General features: G+C 40.8%; 2 protein-coding genes across 3 annotated transcripts in view; one reads left to right on the forward strand and one right to left on the reverse strand.

The window, feature by feature from the left end:
* Nucleotides 1–791: 791 nt before the first annotated feature.
* On the reverse strand, nt 792–13,621 carry ca8 (carbonic anhydrase 8 (inactive)). Of its 2 annotated transcripts, none has more exons than XM_058061795.2 (9): nt 13,394–13,621; nt 9,569–9,760; nt 9,379–9,503; nt 8,304–8,399; nt 7,954–8,016; nt 6,864–6,912; nt 6,627–6,739; nt 2,764–2,945; nt 792–2,681 (listed from the first exon to the last, which is right to left on the reverse strand). In XM_058061795.2, the coding sequence occupies exons 1-8, from the start codon at nt 13,464–13,466 to the stop codon at nt 2,811–2,813; spliced, it is 846 nt and encodes a 281-aa protein (XP_057917778.2). In that variant the 5' UTR covers nt 13,467–13,621; the 3' UTR covers nt 792–2,681; nt 2,764–2,810. The 2 variants fall into 2 exon arrangements, with proteins under 2 accessions (XP_057917778.2, XP_057917780.2); XM_058061797.2 differs by lacking the exon at nt 13,394–13,621 and adding an exon at nt 10,373–10,512.
* Nucleotides 13,622–16,721: 3,100 nt separating this feature from the next.
* rab2a (RAB2A, member RAS oncogene family) overlaps nt 16,722–21,181 on the forward strand; it is a 21,418-nt gene continuing 16,958 nt past the window's right edge. The window contains exon 1 of the mRNA XM_058061989.2: nt 16,722–16,923. Within this exon, the coding sequence (XP_057917972.1) occupies nt 16,878–16,923 (46 nt within the window). The 5' untranslated portion in view covers nt 16,722–16,877. The remainder of the gene's footprint in view (nt 16,924–21,181) is intronic.

The following is a 21,181-nucleotide window of genomic DNA, read 5'->3' on the forward strand; positions in this document are numbered from 1 at the left end:
AAAAAGTCAATGATGATAAAACAACGTTCCTATCGTGGATTTTTAAGGGAATGACAATTGACGCCAATTTATTCCTTTCATTTCTTTATGATTTTTACTTTAATAGGAGAAAATAAACAAGTGAGGAGGGAAAATCCTTGTTTTTCTATTATTTTGCACACTAATAATTGGCTAATGATGGTGTACATATTGTACAGATATGGTCTTAGGAAAGCCAAACCTTCACTTTTACTCCTTAAATGTTCAGGTTTGAGGGTTTGTTAACATTTTGGATTGACCAAGATCACCGTAGCACGGTAGTAATCCTCAAAAATACAATTTGCCTTCTGATTGTGCAGCCAGTGTCTGATTCCGATCAGCGGGCGGTGTCCCCAGACCAGACCATGCACCGGTTAACGCTGACAAGTTAGGCCACAATTTGACCTAGCTTTGCATGTATTCTCCGCTTGGCTCTGATGTGACTCACGGTTGAAGTATTCATTCAATCATTTTCTACCGCTTATCCTCACGAGGGTCACGGGGGTGCTGGAGCCTATCCCAGCTGTCTTTGGGCGAGAGGCGAGGTACACCATGGACTGGTGGCCAGCCAATCACAGGGCACATATAGACAAACAACCATTCGCACTCACATTCATACCTATGGACAATTTGGAGTCACCAATTAACCTAGCATGTTTTTGGAATGTGGGAGGAAACCGGAGTACCCGGAGAAAACCCACTCATGCACGGGGAGAACATGCAAACTCCACACAGAAATGGCCAAGAGTGGAATCAAACCGGGTACAGTTGAAGTAGTCATGTTTATTTCCAAGTGTGGTTGAAATGTCCTATGTTCCCTGTGAAAACACGCAAATCCGTGGCTCCTAACCCCAAGACCAGGAAAAACGCATAGCACACATATACTCCATGACATCCTATCTAGTACTCATGCCGTTCGTCTTTGTATCAGAAGGTCTTAGCAGACGCGAGCCAAAGGAAATACATGGCATTATCATAAGAGACGAAGGAGAAGTAAATATGTAAATAACTGCTGTTTGTGTTGGTGTGGCCCTCAATATTTGCTCTTGTACACATGGTAATTCATGCAGTAGATCCACAAATACTCGCCGTGCAGCACTCACGGCCCTGCAAATATGTGGATTTTTGCAACAACAAAAAAAATTCAGTGAAAATGTGCTGATTTCTGGTCCAAACAAATGTTTCTGTCCAAAAATAGTTAGGGATACGTGATCATATACCACATTCATCTACTACTCCTGAAAAAAACACAACATTTTTACATTTACATCTTATACTTAATCCTGTAAGTGTGCGGAATCGAATCATTTCTCACCGTGCAGAGTGGTTCTGGTTTGGTGACTGCAGCATTGGCTCTCTGCTCTTTGCAGGTGATGCGGTCCTGCTGGCTTCATTGACCTTCAGTGACCTTCAACTCTCACTGGATCGGTTTGAGCCGACTCTTTGTAAGGAGCCAACCCAAAAGAGACGCTCTGTAAAAAGACCTGAACCTCCCATTGCTAGCCTCATATGTCTCGTGCTAGCAATCTAGCAATTCTCATAATATGATGACTTCATTCTCATAATATTACTTTACGCTTATAATATTTTTACTTTATTCCCGTAATATTATGACTTTATTCCTGTAATATGATGACTTTATTCCAATAATAAAAAGAAGCCGACTCTTTGTAGGGAGCCAACCCAAAAGAGACGCTCTGTAGAAAGACCTGAACCTCCCATTGCTAGCCTCATATGTCTCATGCTAGCAATCTTTCCCACTCGTGAAAACAGCAGGGTGGTCATCACAAACAGGAAGTACATTTTACCAACAATACTTTTTAATACAACTTAAATAAACCATTAAGTACTGGTCTAAACAACTTGTGATCATATTTAACAACGTATACACTACATATTTTTTAGCATGATTTATTTCACTTACTAGAAAAAAAAACCCTTAAATCTTTTTGGAATGTTGTCTATCATCCACAATCCTGATGTGAAACATCAACACACATGGCTGTGTCTTTTCGGTGCCTTCTAAAGATATAAAAACAGGTAAAAACAGCTAAGAATGCACATCATGGGACGCACCTATTCCACTTCCAAAAAGCTCCAACGAGGGTACATGTCCATCATGACACCTTGTGACACCTGGCCACACCATAGCAGCTAGCTACTAGCAGGCTAGCGACTAGGTTCAGCACACATTAGCTCCCGATGCCTCAGGCCACTAGCCAAAGGTAACGCTAGGTGTAGCATTCCTACGTTTCTATGCTGCTATGTGAAGTCAATGCGCCCAGGAAGGAGGTTATACTAAAATACTCCACGTATGACGTGATAGCATCGATGTACCCGTTACTACCTGCTCACAGCATGGATAGAAAACCTTGCTGGAGCTTTTTGGAGTTCTTTGAAATGAGCTGCCTCTTTTCACCTGTTTTGATATCCTTAGAAGACACGTGTCACGTAAGGATGGTGGATGATGGACATGCAGTACTTTGTGAGTACATTGTTGAGCCGTCAAAGCAGTGCTCCTGATCTACATTTGACATGTCTCCATAGTCCATGGAGCACAAAAAGACACGTTCCAGATTAGTAAGTGAAGTGGGCTAGACCTGGTGGGACTTGATCCGTTATCATGTGCTTCCCCGAGGAATGCATTCCTGAGGGACAGGATCCTGACGTTGATGTAGAAGGAAACGAAAAGTATTGAGGCGTGTGTGTGGGGGGTGATGGAAGTGCAGTCGTTTCTGGTGTTACCTTCCATGCTTGCTTGTGTAGGTGTTTTCTGATTGAACGGGAGAAAGTCACTGAAAGGCTGCACGGACTGTCCGATCGCTGAGCGGCTGCGTGGGGCGGAAGTTGTCCCCCAGCATCCCGTCATTGCCATCCGGCAGCTCGGCGCCTTTGGCATGTGAGCGCAGCCTGCGGAACTCCTCGATCTGCAGCGACGGAAAAAGGATTCTGGTTTTAGACCTCAACTACCTCAAACCTACCTTTGTATTGGACAGTGTATCATACATAACAATGCAGTAGTTACTGTACGAGTAGAGTAGTTACTGAGGCCGCATTGCGTGTGTGTGTGTTTTTACATGTGTGGGTGAAGACCGCTGCGACGTGAGCTAGCTAACACCAGCTCACTCACTGTACACATAAAACACATGAAGGACATGGAAAATAACGTAATAATGCCCATTTTGGAGCAGCCTTTTGTTGTAGCCACTCTAAGCTGGTGGATGAATGATGAGTGCTCACTAACACAGATAGGCCTCTTGTGTAGTTCAGCTCATTCAAATAAGCCCGGTAAGTCTAAGTAATGATGACTTAATGAAAGTACAGTGCATCCGGAAAGTATTCACAGCGCTTCACTTTTTCTACATTTTGTCATGTTACAGCCTCATTCCAAACTGAATTAAATTAATCTCTTACCTCAAAATTCTACACAAAATACTCCATTATGACAATGTGAAAAAGGGTTTTTTTTACATGTTTTGAATTTATTAAAAATAGAAAACAAAAAAATCACATTTACATAAGTATTCACAGCCTTTGCCATGAAGCTCAAAATTGAGCTCAGGTGCATCTTTTTTCCACTGATCATCCTTGAGATCTTTCTACAGCTTAATTGGAGTCCACCTGCAGTAAATTCAGTTGATTGGACATGATTTGGAAATATAATAACTGTCTATATAAGGTCCCACAGTTGACTGTGCATGTCAGAGCACAAACACCAAGCATGAAGTCAAAAGAACTGTCTGTAGACCTGCGAGACAGGATTGTCTTGAGGCACAAATCTGGGGAAGGATACAGAAACATTTCTGCTGCTTTGAAGGTCCCAATGAGCACAGTGGCCTCCATTATTGGTAAATGGAAGACGTTTGGAACCACCAGGACTCTTCCTAGAGCTGGCCGGCCTTCTAAACTGAGCGATCGGGGAAGAAGGGCCTTAGTCAGGGAGGTGACCAAGGCCCCGATGGTCACTCTGTCAGAGCTCCAGCGTTCCTCTGTGGAGAGAGGAGAGCCTTCCAGAAGGACAACCATCTCTGCAGCAATCCACCAATCAGGCCTGTATGGTAGAGTGGCCAGACGAAAGCCACTCCTTAGTAAAAGGAACATGGCAGCCCGTCTGGAATTTGCCAAAAAGCACCTGAATGACTCCCATGAGAAACAAAATTCTCTGGTCTGATGAGACAAAGATTGAACTCTTTGGTGTGAATGCCAGGCGCCATGTTTGGAGGAAACCAGGCACTGCTCATCACCAGGCCAATACCATCCCTACAGTGAAGCATGGTGGTGGCAGCATCATGCTGTGGGGATGTTTTTCAGCAGCAGGAACTGGCAGACTAGTCAGGATAGAAGGAAAATGAATGCAGCAATATATAGAGATATCCTGGATGAAAACCTGCTCCAGAGCACTCTTGACCTCAGTAGACTGGTCATGTACCTTGACCATATAGACAGTAGACATTAGCACACAGCCAAGATCTCAAAAGATTGGCTTCAGAACCACTCAGTGAATGTCCTGGAGTGGCCCAGCCAGAGTCCAGACTTGAATCCGATCGAACATCTCTGGAGAGATCTGAAAATGGCTGTGCACAGACGTCTCCCATCCAACCTGATGGAGCTTGAGACTTATTGCAAAGAAGAATGGGCAAAACTGCCTAAAGATAGGTGTGCTAAACTTGTGGGATCATATTCAAAAAGACTTGAGGCTGTAATTGCTGCCAAAGGTGGATCAACAAAGTATTAAGCAAAGGCTTTGAATACTTATGTAAATGTGATTTTTTTGTTTTCTATTTTTAATAAATTCAAAACATGTCAAAAAAACCTTTTTTCACATTGTCATAATGGAGTATTTTGTGTAGAATTTTGAGGTAAGAGATTAATTTAATACAGTTTGGAATGAGGCTGTAACATGACAAAATGTAGAAAAAGTGAAGCGCTGTGAATACTTTCCGGATGCACTGTAATGTGGCCAACGCTAAAAACTTGACAAAGACATGGAACATAACCGTCCTTACACCAAATATTTGCAGTAGCCTGGTGATTACCTTGGGCTATTGACACGTGAAAGTCACAGAAATAAAGAGCCGTGCACAAGTGCAACAACGAGCACCGTCTGACAGTGTGCCGTGAGGAATTATTCTTATAATTTTTTAATTAACATTTATTAACCATTTTCTGCAAATATGATGACATTGTCAAGTGTCTGCGGTGTAAAGACTGACAAAGCAATGTAATATTCGTCCGTGTGGTAACACGTAGCTGATGGTCTCGTTCCTCCAATTGACTTAGTGATGAACGTGAGCTGGTTAGTGGTATGCTGCAACATGTGCAAAACGTGCCGTGGCTCAAAAAAGGTTGAAAAACACTGCTGTACACAATACACACATATACTCTACATACTGTATACAGTACAGTACAGTATGCAGTACAGTCCTCCCTCACCACTTTGAATGACAGGTCTTCTTAAGTCCACCATCCTATTTACAAATAATTCCATTAATAAATCATCACTGGCTGCTTTATGACTACGTTCTAAAACATGCATATTTTGTCACATTTTTTTAATTAAAAAATATGATATGTTATATTAATAGCCATGTTTTACTTTGTAAATATTTCTACTTTCTTCTTAAAATAATCTTTGCAAATTTTCTTCTTGCAGTATTCAGTGTCCTATATTCCCATAATATTATGACTTTATTCTCATAATATGATGACTTCATTCTCATAATATGATGACTTCATTCTCATAATATTATGACTTTATTCTCATAATATGATGACCTCATTCTCATAATATTATTACTTTAGTCTCATAATATGATGACTTTATTCCTGTAATATTATGGCTTTATTCCTGTAATATGATGACTTTATTCTCATAATATCATGACTTTATTCCCGTAATATGATGACTTTATTCCAATAATATGATGACTTTATTCTCATAATATTATGTCTTTATTCTCATAATATGATGACCTCATTCTCATATTATTACTTTATTCTCATAATATGATGACTTTATTCCTGTAATATGATGACTTTATTCCCGTAATATGATGACTTTATTTCCATAATATGATGACTTTATTCCCATAATATGATGACTTTATTCCCATAATATGATGACTTTATTCCTGTAATATGATGACTTTATTCCCATAATATTACGACTTTATTCCCATAATATTATGACTTTATTCCTGTAATATGATGACCTCATTCTCATAATATGATGACTTTATTCTCATAATATTATAACTTGCCTACTATATTGGGTCATCATAGGAGTGTAAAGGTGACTATAGGGATGTTATTTCAAGTGTAGAGGGCTGTAATAATATTAAAAAGCATATTTAGGAGGTGGTACAGAGGTTTTCTATTAGTATGGAAATATTTCATATAGAAAGAGGGAAGAATCTAAAAGCGAGGTTCTGCTGTACAAACATTTTGCACAAAGCTGAGTTAAATGCCGAGTATATGCAGTACAGTAAGTACAAAGCTGCATTGCACTGGTCTGAGCATGTCATTTAGCACAAGCAGTAAAAGCTGAAGAATATGGCCGCCCTGCTGTGCAGTGAAAAGGAAGAATGCAAGAATGATGAAGTGGTTACCTGGAGTTGTGATATGGTCAATGGGTAGCGATAGAGGATCCAGGTGACGTTCTCATTGCAAGGTGGTGTCGTCAGAGATCCTTTATACACCCAGTAGTCTCGCAATAGAGGGTCTGACGGCAGATGCAACCTTCTCAATAGTGCATCAATCAGTCATCAGTAGCCATCATAACGCATCAAGACAATACACTGTATGTACAGCGTGTACGTATGGGAAATGGTAGATGATGAGCTCACCAGGCAGTAGAGTGTTGGGATTGAAGCAGGGGATGATCTTGCTTTTGCCCTGAAAGGAATAAAAGTCATCAATAAAAGTCATCAAACTCAGCATTTTTCAACAAAAATGCTCCAATATTGCCTTTTTACAGGATTACAGAATTCATTACAGAAATTTGGATTTGGAGCTAATTTCATTATATAGATTAGAATGCTTTATGCCAGGGTTCTCAAACAGGCGGCCCGCGGGCCAAATGTGGCCCGCAGGACACTAGTTTGAGGCCCCCACCTTGATATGAAAGTTTAATGTTAATGATATGGATGCTGTATGGTATCATGTACCCAGAAAAAAATTATTACGTTTGATTAATGTTCATGTTAAAGGTTAAATAACTGTTAATAGATATCCTCCCCATCCGTGTGGAAGTGGCTATTTAAGTTTTTTATTTATATTTTTTATTTTTATAAGTTTTTGGCTATTTAAGTTTAAAGGAAATAACTTTACCGTTTAGGTCGCTAGCTCTCTAGTTTGCGAGTTAGCATGTGTCTCAAGACCCTGCAGTTGCGCAATATGTTGTAAATAAAAAGAGTATAAATGTGACTATAGTCGTGTTTTGTCATGTCTACAGGGCTCTAATAATGCTTTGTTCATTTTAATCTGAAAAAAATAATTTGTCTACCCACCAACTATATGTGGTTTCTTAAGTTTTTATTATTTGCCGTTTTATTATTATTATTATATTTATTTATTTATTTATTACTGATTGATTTTCTTCATTCTTGATTTGTTTATTTATTTTTCATCTTATTTTGTGCAGAAAAATAAAAAGTAAGATATTTGAGAACAGTGGAATGTTTTATCAGAGCTTTTATTGTAGAAAATTGGAACCAAAGCGAAGTTTAAATTTTTTTTTTTGTTTTTAATAAATGCGTTTTTTTGGGGGAGGGGGGGGACCTGATGCGGCCCAGTCTCACCCAGACCCGAGCTCCAGTGGCCCCCAAGTAAATTGAGTTTGAGACCTCTGCTCTATGCAAACCCCTCAGCATCAGTTTATTGGGTTTATTATTTCATTTGACTATTGAATATACATACAGATTGGGTAGGTCTCACCTTGTACTGCAGGTCCTGCAGAACCTCGGTGATGGCTTTCAGACCCAGATGCTCCTTCCCGACCTGTCGGCACATTGACCAGAGAAACAGGATATCGTTTGGCGACTGTGTGGTGTTCCAGATAATCACTCAATAAAAACATGCTGGCTTCCTCGGCCAAACACAGCTCAGACAATTGGAGGAAGGACAAGCGTGGCAGTATGACATGTGGATGATGAAGAATGCGAGGTCCAGATGGTAAAATAGATACACTAGATACGTTTCTTGTGAGGAATGTTGGGGGAAATATTGTTTGATGTGTTTGGATGGGCATGGCGGCGATGGGGCAGCACACGTCCCTTCTTGCTTACCTGTACAAAAAGAGCAACGATGAGGACGCCGTTGTTCTTCCCCAGAGCGTCCTCCAGGGAGTTGAAGAGCGTGCTGTTCCAGTGGATGAGATGGAGCTACGCAGGAGGAAGGAACAAGACAAGCTGGCTTTGAAGGAGCATTGTTGGGAACAGGTGCCCACAACAGTCGGGACTGCAAGTGTGGCCCACCGGCAGCTGATGTTGACTCAAGAACTCTTGGCCAACATCTTCTCAAGTGGAAAAACCTCCATATTGAATAGGCAAGCATCACACCGGATCACAGAGCTTGTGTTTGCTCTGTCACGCTCTTCCATGTGTTATTGTTGTGTTGTGTTATTATACACCGAGTGTCCAGCGCGTCCTTCCCTGTATCCAGGAACAACAACAACAGCGACATGGTGGACAATGAACAGGCCGGGGCCGGTGTGTGCGCTCTGGTGCTGGTACTCACCTATCCTCCCCCCACCCCCAACCAGTACTACCGCTACTATTCTGTTCTGACGCTTTGAATGAGGGAGCGTTTGTGCTCACCTTGTTTTTGCTTTGTTGCTCTGTGAGCAAGTACATCATTCTGATGACCACCTACTGTATATTTAGACGGCCCCTTTACCAAATGTTTCCACCCAGTGTGGCCCACTAGTCCAAACGTTTGCTCTACACGGACCCGATCAGCATGAAGCAAACACAAAGAGTTGGAGCTTTGGTCAGCAACGTATCAGAAAAAGGCTAGAATGTCGGTCAATGTGTTCAGAGTCAAAGCTGATGTGTGTCAATATCTCCTAGCGTCTAAAACGCAAAGAATTCAAAAATATTCCCACTTGAGAGGCTACTTCTGTTAAGTCACTTCCAATGTGAAAAAATGAATAATGGAATACTAATACTATGGAAATACTAGCTTCTCATCTCCCAGAGCCAACCTTGCTAGCAAACACCAGATGGGAAGTGATGCGTTCAAGGATAGACTGTGCTGTCTCTGAAGGACACACACCAGCCTTCTAACACCTAACCTTCTTTTTCAAGGTTGCTGTCTGACTCCTTGCTGTGTACGTGTGTGTGTGTGTGTGTGTGTATATACCTCCATAGGAAAGGCCTTAAAGTTGACCGTGTGCTCTGATCCTCTCTGGTTCTCCTTGCCCCAATGAAATCGAACCTCATGAAGTTCATATTCATGATCGCTCGGCAGTGGACCCCCAGTCACCACTGAGGACAGCAGTGACTTCAGACATCGTCAGCAAAGTGTGTGTGTGTGTGTGTGTGTGGTTTACCTGACTTAGACTTAAGAATAATGCGCACGGTGTGTCCATCATTGATGACCTCACAATCACGACACACCACATAGTTTGGTGACAGGCGGACGTCCAGGAGGGAGGGGTCGTACTGAGCCTCCCTGGAGTTCAGGTTGATGGGAGACTGGTACTCACCATTGGCTGCTGGGAAATGGAGTCCCCACTCTACACCTATGAGGAGCAGATGCATAATTGAACATATCATGTACAGTATAAATGTTGCATAGTCAGTATCATTTACAGTATATTTGGGGATTTGGACGTGTAACTTGCATGCCGAAAGAGTGCCAGCACTCACACAGACGTTTGACAGGCGGAGTAGACACAAATGAAACAGCACAAAATGATGTGCGTTTACAGAAAGTCATCACAAAAGAAATGCTGCCCTTCAAAACAGCTGAAAAAACAGAATTTCAAGAAATGCTGCAAACATTTCACAGACGCTATGGACTGCCTGTGAGAAAATACATCTCACAAATGCCAATTCCACAACTTTACAGAGTGAAAGATGACAAATTTGAACAAATAGTGCATTATTATATTATATATTTTCCATATTTCAAAAGGCAATTGCATTGTTTTGTGATGCAGTGAAATAAAAAGTGTGTTTGTCCTGTCGTATTGTTTCATTGTACTTTTCTTAAACGTCTGGTCTCTGTTCAAGTGCATAATAATAATAAATAATAATATAAGAATAAATAAATAATGATGAATGACATCTAGACATTTCAGGTATTAACGTAATGCCAGTGCATGCCACCCCTACCTCGGCACTGGTCTCACCTTGGTCACCCCAATGAAACATTTCTGACTACGGATATCACGAGGGCTTTTTCCATAAAATAGCGACTTAATAATGTATTTCTTTTTGGCTGTACTATTATTAAAAATAAATGTATTGAAAGACATGTTCTACGAAGTATTGTCGTCACCAGGCATCAGTAATATCATGAGATGGCATATCGATGGCATACTGATGGCTACTGGCTGACTAGCTAGCAGAGCTAAACCCGGCTAAACATACCACGGCTCAGATGGAGCGAAAATAACTTTCTCCTCTCGTTCCGTCTGGATGTGGCAAATTGTGTCTCCTTTGTCCATCTTACCCACTCTGTTTGAAACACTTTAACTTTAAAATAAGTACAGAGAGGCTAACTAGTTAGCTTGTTATGCTAGCGCCGGCCGTCTGTTTTGTCCCAGCAGTGATCCCGTAGCCGAGCAATGTGACGTAAAGTAAGACAAATACGAGAGTCCAAGTGACTCCTGTCTAGAGAGTTCTAATGATGGTAAAACCGTATTTACAAAGTCCTGACCAGGTTTTCCATGCTCTAACTGCTAAAATGTTTCATTCATTTAACACTGACTCATATATGAGAGAAATTAAATTAGCTAACACGGTCGTTCAGGTCTGGAAGCAATTAACGGCAATAAACGAGGGGTTGCTGTTCTGCACTCCGCAGGTACCTGCGGGTGTTTTTCAGCTTTTATCTGTATATTGCTCTGACTGCTAAGACTGGAGTTGCCAGGCCTGGTAGAGCAATTCCTCCATGTGATCTTACTACCTTTTGTAAGAGTCTTGCAAAAGCACAAACGTCTCACACTTGGCCCGGTCAGTCAATGCCAGCGTTGCCGGGGGTTGGTTGGGGGGTTTGGGTTGTCACATTCCCTCCTTCCTCAGCAACCATACTCTTGGCGACAAGGCCTCAAGTCAATGGTTGAATGTAGCAAGAAAAAAGCTACCTTTACACTCCTGTTATCCGATATAGTAGACATAATAAGAGAAAATAAGACATATAAGAAGAGAAAATCTGTTTAACACCTTATGAATGTTTTTTCAAACATGATTAGAGCACTTTAGACATGAAATAACACCCCTATAGTCACCTTTACACTCTTGTTACCCAATATAGTAGACATAATAAAAGAAAATAAGACATACAAGAAGAGAAAATCGTTTTACCACCTTCTAAATGTTTTTTTCCAACCCGATTAGAGCCCTTTAGACAGGAAATAACACCCCTATAGTCACCTTTACACTCCTGTTATGCACTACAGTAGACACAATAAGAGAAAATAAGACATATAAGAAGAGAAAATCTGTTTACCACCATCTAAATGTTTTTTCAAAGATGATTAGAGCTCTTTAGACATGAAATAACACCCCTATAGCCACTTTTACACTCCTGCTACCCAATATAGTAGACACAATAAGACAAAATGAGGCATATAAAAAGAGAAAATCTTTTTACCACCTTTTAAATGTTTTTTCAAACATGATTAGAGCCCTTTAGACAAGAAATAACACCCCTATAGTCACCTTTACACTCCTGTTATCCACTATAGTAGACATAATAAGACAAAATGAGACATATAAGAAGAGAAAATCTTTTTACCACCTTCTAAATGTTTTTTTCAACCATGATTAGAGCCGTTTAGACAAGAAATAACACCCCTATAGTCACCTTTACACTCCTGTTATCCACTATAGTAAACATAATAAGACAAAATGAGACATACAAGAAGAGAGAATTTTTTTACGACCTTCTAAATGTTTTTTCAACCATGATTAGAGCCCTTTAGACAAGAAATAACACCCCTATAGTCACCTTTACACTCCTGTTACCCACTACAGTAGACATAATAAGAGAAAATAAGACATATAAGAAGAGAAAATCTGTTTACCACCATTTAAATGTTTTTTCTAATATGATTAGAGCTCATTAGACATGACATGAAATAACACCCCTATAGCCACTTTTACAATCCTGCTACCCAATATAGTAGACACAATAAGACAAAATGAGGCATATAAAAAGAGAAAATCTTTTTACCACCTTTTAAATGTTTTTTCAAACATGATTAGAGCCGTTTAGACAAGAAATAACACCCCTATAGTCACCTTTACACTCCTGTTACCCACTATAGTAGACATAATAAGAGAAATGAATGTGGAAGTTATGAATGTGTCCTGGTGTGAGGGGAGCTGAGGAAACGAATGCACAGGAAGTGACGCCGGGGCTTGAGTGTTGAGTTTTATCACGTGCATGTTGTGAGATCATTTTAAGTTGCAATAACAGCCTGTTGTTCTGCCCATAAAGTCTGGTGCTTGTGTGTCTCAGCTGACATTACAGTAACATTACTGTCACTGAGTAGTACAATAGTACATATAATCACTACCTCTTTGAATGCGTCTTCTCAATGCTTTATATTTGTATTGTACTTCATTTAGCCATTTTTATGCTTGATTTACTTGACTTTGGCAAATAAATAAGCAGAACTTGCATCGATATGTAAATTTATGGGGTAATAATAGACAGGACACAAAATTTATTAGTGAATATATTTTTGAAAAGGTGAGGGGGGACTACATTTGGACCAGCGTTGCTGCTTTTATCTCCCTGCAGGCTACCATGTTGTTGTTGTAAGCGGTGTTTTGTTTGCTGGTAAGCCTGGCTGGCTCTTTTTACAAGAAGTACACAAACACAGCAGAAAGTTAACAGCTGGGTGAGCGCACACAAAGTTCCTCATACACTATCATTTCTTCTACTGTATATACTGTATGTACTTCCATCCATACATTCTTAGTGCTAGTGCTGCATCCAGTATTACTTGTACATGAATAATACTTACATTAGGAATAAATACAGGGCAGGTTCCTCAGTCAAGGCAGGAGGAAAAGAATATAGAGACACATATATTATATATGTATATTTCATGGGACAGAAGTCAGTTATTGTACAGTTCAAAGTGTACAAGTGTTTGTTTGGCAGGACGGCAGGAAGATTTGAAGCACCACATGCCTACCTTCCTCATAGCCCCAGTCCAGCTCATCTTTCCCAGGAGTGTTCTCCCAGTCCTCATTCACTCTGTCAGCCATGCTGCTTGGCAGTCTGGATGGAAAAGCTTGGAAACTCTCGGACAGAAACTCCACTTCCTGTCGGCCGCTGACTGGATGGATTCCCAACTTCCCACTTTGGGCTTTTTCCAGGTCTCTGGTCTCCGGTTCCCTTGGACTCACCTCCCTCACGCTGCTGTCTAGCCTACTGCTGTAGACTTGGGCTTCTCCGGATTTTTCTTTACACTTAACTCCGCCTCTCCCTCTCTCTCTCTCTTTCTCTCGCTCCTCTCCAGTCATCCCCTCTTCCTCTCTTTCTATGCAGGTGCACTCCTTCATCTTGGCTTCCCTCCAGCACTTATTTCATTCCTGTGACATCTTGGCTCCAGCACCGTGGGTTTGGGAACTACCCCATCCACCAGGGGTGTTTCCAGCAAGGGGAGGTGTTTTCTTTCTTTCTTTGTTTTATTCTCCAAATATCTTGTGTTTTTTCTCCTAATAATTGGACTTTATTCTCATGTCGTTTTACTTTTTACACAATTTTATCTTGTTTTGTTGGTTTCCTCATCATATTACAATGTTCAAAAATCCTTTTTTTTTTAAAAAATGACTGTTTTTCTTGGTAATATTACATGTTTCCTCTCGTGAAATTGCAACTTTTTCTCATTAGAATAGGACTTTTTCTTAATAGTTTGACTTTATTCTTGTAAAGTTACACCCCCCCCATTTTCTTCATGTAATTATTTATGACTTTCTACAATATTTTGCCTTGATTAAATATTTTCCCATGTGAGTGTGAATGGTTGTTTGTCTATATGTGCCCTGTGATTGGCTGGCCACCAGTCCAGGGTGTACCCCGCCTCTTGCTCCAAGACAGCTGGGATAGGCTCCAGCACCCCCACGACCCTCGTGAGGATAAGCGGTATAAAATGAATGAATGAATGAATGCTGATACTATGTGATAAAGGTAAGATTTGATGATCTTTGATGAGTGTGCTAATGCGTATATTGGTGTGGTCCAGGCCGGTACTGGTGGTTGGTGGCTCTGTATTCATTTTGTGTTTTTAGTGCTTTTTGTTTCATGTTTTACGCAATGCATCATAAATAAGATTAATTACATGGTTATAATCTTTCCTGGTGGCCAGCTAGCGTGCTGCTAATGCTAGCACTGCTAATGCTATTTCCATCCATTTTAGTCTTCAGTCATGCTGGTATCGCCATACCCGGTGCATGTCTGCACCATCCATTCATCGAAGGATCCATGGCTGATCCCCATGCAACCTCATCTCTCGCTTGGCAAAGCGGATATCCGGTCACATTGGTTTATCCTTCACAAGCCAGCAATAAAGCTGCTTATGTTTCCAAAGCACTTCATGTTTTGTGTTGGCAGTTTGGCAGGGGAGTCTTGTGTTTCTTTTGGGGGGGCCAGAGACACACCCTCCACTCAGAAAACAGACAACTGCAGCCAAAAAAAAGTTTGGAAAGTTCAATGCAGCAGAAGCTGTCCTTGTTGTTCCTCTCTTCTTCCTTCTTTTTATCCTTCTATCCTCCAGGCTACTGATGTTAATTGCCCCACTTTCCTTAACAAGAAACTGTCCTCGGAGCAGTCAGCATGCAGGCAAACTCCCTTGTTCCTACCAGGAAAGCAGGGCAAGTCTTCCACTTTCTCTGCCTGTCCTTCACATTTGAACCCACTCAAGTCTGGAGACCCGGTACCAGTGGTGCTTCTGACAAAGTGTGTCCGACCATGAGTGCTCCTCCTTGGGCAGGCGAGGTCGGAGGAGCACCAGCAGTAGATCATAAGATGCCATTATTCCAAACTTGACATCTCCAAATGCCTGGTTTCAATTCTACAGATTTTGTAGGGAATATAAAAGAATGAATAGGCATATAAACAGTTAATGTGTGTTTATGTATATATTTATATATGTTTGAATATACATAAAAAAATACAATTCTCACTTTTTTTCCTCAATTCATTTTATTCATTTATTCCTCAACCCCCTGCTTCCTTTCTGTTCATTATTTCTATTGCTATCATATATGATATCGAAACATACTGTATATACAAGCATTGATAAACACTATGCACACACACATTCCCTCTCCATTTGTTAGTTTATATAAAGCCTCCCCTCACCTATCTATCATCTATTATGTATGATATCAAACTATGTACATGACTATATAAATACTTTTTGTGTGTGTTTTGGGACCCCCAGCCCCCTTATGGCGTCTGATTTCCTAAAGGATTTTTCGCCTTCTCAGTGTTTATTTTTTTATCCTAAGGTTGGGGACATTATATTAGCAAATAATGACACTTTTATACATTTGGCTTCTTTATTTCCGAATGTACTGTAAGGTTCATGTCTCATCAAGCAATGGAAGCATTCAACTGTATAATTTCTACACTGTGTCTTTGCCTCCATTTCGGGTTCCAGTATTGAGGTGAGAATTCAAGATGAAAACTGGAAAGTGGTGATGGTGGTTGATCTCGCTGCCGCATGGTGTCTTTGGAAACAGTCATGTCTTCCAAGTTAGCTTAAACGTTCATTTCTCTCGTCCGCTCATCATTCAGATGCACCTCCATTGGTTTTCTGCATGTAAAAGTATCCTCGCTAAACTATAAATATCTTCGACTTTCTGGAATTGGGTTTTGGTGGGAAGAATTGATCGGGTTAACGTTGGTTTTGGTTTGAGTTGAAGATTATGTAACAGATTCCTGAGGCTAACCAAGGTTCCACTGTATACTCGGAGTAAAAGGAAAAAAAACAGTTTGGTTGAAAGTCAGGCTTTAGTCGGTTTTCATCTCGTCATGAGGACTTTTTAGCCCATCATTTCACTTTTCTTCTCATCATGAGGACTTTTTCGCTCATCATGAGGATGTTTTATGTCATATTTTTAGCTCATAATTTCACTTTTCATCTCATCATGAGGACTTTTTGTCTCACAATTTCACTTTTCATCTCATAATTGGAACTTTTTTATCTCATAATTTCACTTTTCATCCCACCTTTTTAGCTCATAATTTCACTTTTCATCATTAGGACTTCGTTTTGATTTAATTTCACTTTTTACCTCATCATTAAGACTTTTAATCTCATCATTGGGACTTTTTATCTCATCATTAAGTCTTTTGATCTCATACCTTCACTTTTCATCTCATCATTAGGACTTTGATTTGATTTAATTTCACTTTTTGTTGCAAATAGGGAGAGGGAGAAATGAACTCCTAACAGTGCTGTAGTTTCCGAGGACAAGTGGAGTACTCAGAGGGTAGCGTGGCGAAGGCGGGCCCAGTGACGTCAGGCTGAGGCTCTGGCTGTTTATTGTTCCTTCAGCGCCGACTGGGAAAACAGTCAAAGCAGCTGACAACCATCTTTTTCACGCGGTCTCCGGTCGGTTGTACAAAGTTGTGATAGTTTAGACAGCAGACTCCACACACCGAGGGCCATGGCATACGCTTACCTCTTCAAATACATCATCATCGGAGACACAGGTAGGCTGCAACAAGCTAGAATAGGTGCTAGCTGTTAGCATGTGGCTAGCGGTCCATTTCCGCAGTGTTGGATAGTCCAATGACGTGGTAAAAGCTGAGACGCAAAGGTGGGATGACAGTCGTCTTTCTGTGCTGTTAACGCAGCAGCATGACGCTAAAAACAGAACATATACACATACCGTGTAATAGTACGCCAGCCCCCCATTTTGTAGCAGTAGCTGTTTACATTCGCCGAACAATAAGGGCCTTTGGTCCAATCGCGTCCAGGGTGGGGGTGTTAGCCACAGCCAGCTAGCTTAGCCGACTGGCTAGCCAGCATTAGCTGGAGCAAATATTACGCAAGAGGCCAACAGTTCAGTAAATAAGCATCCGAAACAATCGCAGTATCATCGCGGTATCAACGTCTGTGACACGATCCCAGTCAGTGAGAACATAGTACGCCTCTACCCAGAGGAGGCCACTTCGGAAAAGCCAAGCCTAAAATATTGGCTGAAATGGCGTACATGGCTTGTGTTATGCTATACTATGCTATGTTATTATGCTAAGTGGTTTTCCCTTGCTGTCTATTCGTTATTTTATCTCCTAATGACGTAGCTGAGCAGTGCTGAATGTTTTGTTGGGATGAGGGGCCTACCCATGTTACTTACATCTACATCCAGTAGCAGGTGCACCACCCCCCCAACACAGATTTCTTACGTTTCCACCAAGACCTAAAGATCTACTATGCAATTCCTGCTGAGATCACTGTATGTATGCATGGCAGATATCATCTCCAGTACATCCAGTACACCCCAGTATATTTCAACATGCACTGCAAATGATTTGCCACTTGCCAACATTTAAAATCACAATTTCTAGACATGTTAGATCACTTAAGATATGCTTTTTAATAGCGGAGCTAACCAATATGGAATGAAATGCTTCTCACCATGGATGTGACTTCATTTCTTTTGCCATCTCCTTCTTTGCTCCAGCATCAGCTTGCTGACTGTTTCATTAAAGGAGGGAAGTTGACCTTTTGACCTCTCAGTGAGCTGGATATACCCACATTATTGGGTAGTAATGGCGTTATGGTGCCTGGCCCGGGAAATGCACGAAGGACTGCTGGCATTGGTGCACTAGAACATTCACTCCATGCAGTAGAAAGTTTGCCATTTTTTACGTTATTGTAATACTGCAACGTCTGTAATGTTTTACATGAAAATGTCCATGAATGACTTTTATGGCGTTCAGAAAAGTCAGTCACAGCCATGGCTTCCCTACCCTCCTCTAGCCTTTGCAGCTTTGTTCTTCCTTAAATATCATATTCCAGTATTTTTTAGTTGTTTTCTGAGGGCATGGGTTGGCTTTGAAAAACTCCTTTGACTAGGGTTGAGTTCTTTTCTCTCTGTTTATAATACATTTTAACACTTGATTTGTTAATTGATTGATTAGTTGATTTATTAATCCAGATTTAGCAGATCAGCAGAAACAGAGTACTAAAGTATAGAAAATCACAATAGTAGAAATCAACAAGGGAGTGTAAAGGCGACTATAGGGGTGTTACTTCATGTCTAAAGGGCTCTAATAGTGTTTTAAAAGTGTATTCAAATGGTGGTAAACAGGTATTCTGTGTCTTAAGGTAAATCAAGGTAAGACAATAAAAACTTCAGCCAATGACACCACTAGTCATTTAGTCCCGCAATAATAAGTTTGTCTTTATTAATCCAGATTTAGCTGATCAAGAGAAACAGAGTACAAAAGCATAGAAGATCACGCAAGTACAAATCAACAAGGGAGTGTAAAAGCACGACTATAGGGGTGTTACTTCATGTCTAAAGGGCTCTAATAGTGTTTTAAAAGTGTATTTAAATGGTGGTAAACAGGTTTTCTGTGTCTTAAGGTAAATCAAGGTAAGACAATAAAAACTTCAGCCAATGACACCACTAGTCATTTAGTCCTGCAATAATAAGTTAATAAAAATAATACTAATGTCATTGTTGCCGCACAGGGGCCTTGTCGCTTTCTCTAGCCTCTTCAAACACCCGCTTCCTTCTTCATCCTCTGCACGGTGATGTACGTGTTGCTGATGTAAGCCATTCCTCCAAGCAGAAAAAAAATCATGGCCTATTTTTTTGTAATGGAGGTACTGGAATCATTGAAACAATGGGTGCAGCCCTAGTTTATATGCATTGCTAAATAAGGATAGCTGAGGGATGAAAGTGTGTGTGTGACCTGCTTAGTACCTTTACCGCTTTCCTCTGTTGTCTCCAATGAATGAAGAGTGTTTCAGTTGGGTGTCTCGTGTTTGAGTCACTGCCGTTCTAGTCCTAAGGTAAATATGTCTTTAACATGGATGCTATGCCAGCAATATCCCAAATATGAACAAAATATTCTTACCTGACCGCTCAGACCTTAACCACTAGGGACTGTTTGCAACTGTTAAGTCGCTGCCTGGAGGCTGCGAAGTTTCCAACGTGCTGCAAGTAATGTGTGCCGCCCCTTTCCAGCGCTGAACCCCGCCCCACATAACACACACATGTAGAGCCTATGTATACATATGTACCAATAAAAGACATTAAAACAGGCTATGGTAGGAAGAACCTGACAACAGGTATGTAGAAGAGCGACAGTCACCAACAGCAGGCATCTTGTATAACGTACAGTTTACCTTCAATTGAATTAGCAGTATAGGCAAAACCAAAGAATTTTTCCATTCAATCTCTTCTTTCTCTCATACGCTCGTCAATGGTGGTGGTGGTCTTCTTATGTTAAGCCAACAGGCCTTGGCAGTCAACTTGGATTCAAATCATCTACCTAGACTATTTCTAATTATTCCTAACTATTTGAGTAAGCGGAATTGACAATTGCTTGTGAGCCTTTTTATTCCTTCAACTTATATTCCATGGATGGACACTAGGGATCGACCGATATGGCTTTTTTCCGGCCGATGCCGATTTTTCCTCATCACCCTTAGCCAATGGCCGATTTTGCTTGGGCCAATATTTGTGGCCGATACTGCTTTTGCTCCCTCAATTTATATGAAAAAATGACAATGATAACAAATATTCCAAATATTTATTGAAATGTAAACACTGAACACAGTAGGATTCAGCTTTCTTAAACACACATTTAAACGGCATTATCAACTTTAAAAGGAATAAATATTCAACCATGAGCAAAACATTTCTGTCGTAGTTTAAGTTTTATCTAGCATCGATGTGATGACTGCTCCTCTGCAGTGTGCCTCCCCCCGCCTCCACACACAAACACATCACACTGACAAAATTTAGTAAGATATATAAAACATTTCTCTCATCATTAAAGTTCTTGTTGTGCACGCTAAAGACCTCTGATAGCAGACACGGCTGCTCCAATTCCTTCTGTGTGTGTGTGTGTGTGTGCGTGTGTGTGTGCGTGCGTGCGTGTTTACTAACACAACACACATTTAAACTCAGCCCGGCGTTGGCTGAATGAAACGCCTCCAAACACCATGGGGCTGAATTGCCAAGATTGCCATTAAAGCGGTGTTGGTAACAGCTGTACATATTAGCCTCCAACTACATCAACAGCTCCCTAATTACAACGCTGGGCACTTTCAGACCCACAAACTAAACTTTATTGTATATATACTATATTGTGTCCAGTGTGCTGTGCGGCACCGTCAATAGTTCGTCAGTTTGTAGTTTAAGTTGCATAGTTGTTCATTCTTGTGAGAGTGCTTTTATTTGTCTGTTGCGTTGGTATGTGATGTTTTTTGGATTTCTTGTTGTCACACCATGACTTAAACTGTTATGCCTAGCAGGTCACCCAGTGAAATGTGAAGGGCTGTTTATGGTGTAAAAAGCCATCTTATTCTTATACTTGGCATTCATGTTTCCTATTTCAAAGCAGGTGGCATTATTTCAACTAAGCCTAACTGTTAGAGGCTAATTAAGAGTTGAAAACGTACCCTTGTTATGATGTGGCGGCGGGATGCCGCAACTGCGTGTGTTGCTGGGTCCTCTGGCAACACAATGCTGCCTGGCGGAGGCCTGTCTGTAAATCATGCGGCGGAAAAATATATCGGCGAACCCACGTGCGTATTGGCCGATACGATTCAAGTAAAGAACGCAAATATCTGCCCGATATATCGGCCGGCCGATGTAAGCTAACAACCTGAACGTTGTCTCCTCAAGACAGAATCTGTCTGAGGAAGATGAGTCCAAACAAGTCATTTGGTGCTATTGGCTGGAAAATGCCATGATTTGGTGACGGTATTACAAATATTGAGTAGTTT

This window comes from Doryrhamphus excisus, linkage group LG2, assembly GCF_037039965.1.
Source record: "Doryrhamphus excisus strain RoL-2023G ecotype Guam linkage group LG2, RoL_Dexc_Guam_v1.1, whole genome shotgun sequence".
Classification (NCBI taxonomy): domain Eukaryota; kingdom Metazoa; phylum Chordata; class Actinopteri; order Syngnathiformes; family Syngnathidae; genus Doryrhamphus; species Doryrhamphus excisus.

Bases quoted from the DNA above. Each gene is read 5' to 3' on its own strand.
- ca8 (XM_058061795.2), bottom strand. From the start codon at position 13,466: ATGGCTGACAGAGTGAATGAGGACTGGGAGAACACTCCTGGGAAAGAT. The intron at 9,761-13,393 runs GTAGGCATGTGG...TGCTCCTCATAG, and splicing joins GGACTGGGGCTATGAGGAAG to GTGTAGAGTGGGGACTCCAT. The intron at 8,400-9,378 runs GTATATACACAC...CCTCCTGCGTAG, and splicing joins TTAAGGCCTTTCCTATGGAG to CTCCATCTCATCCACTGGAA.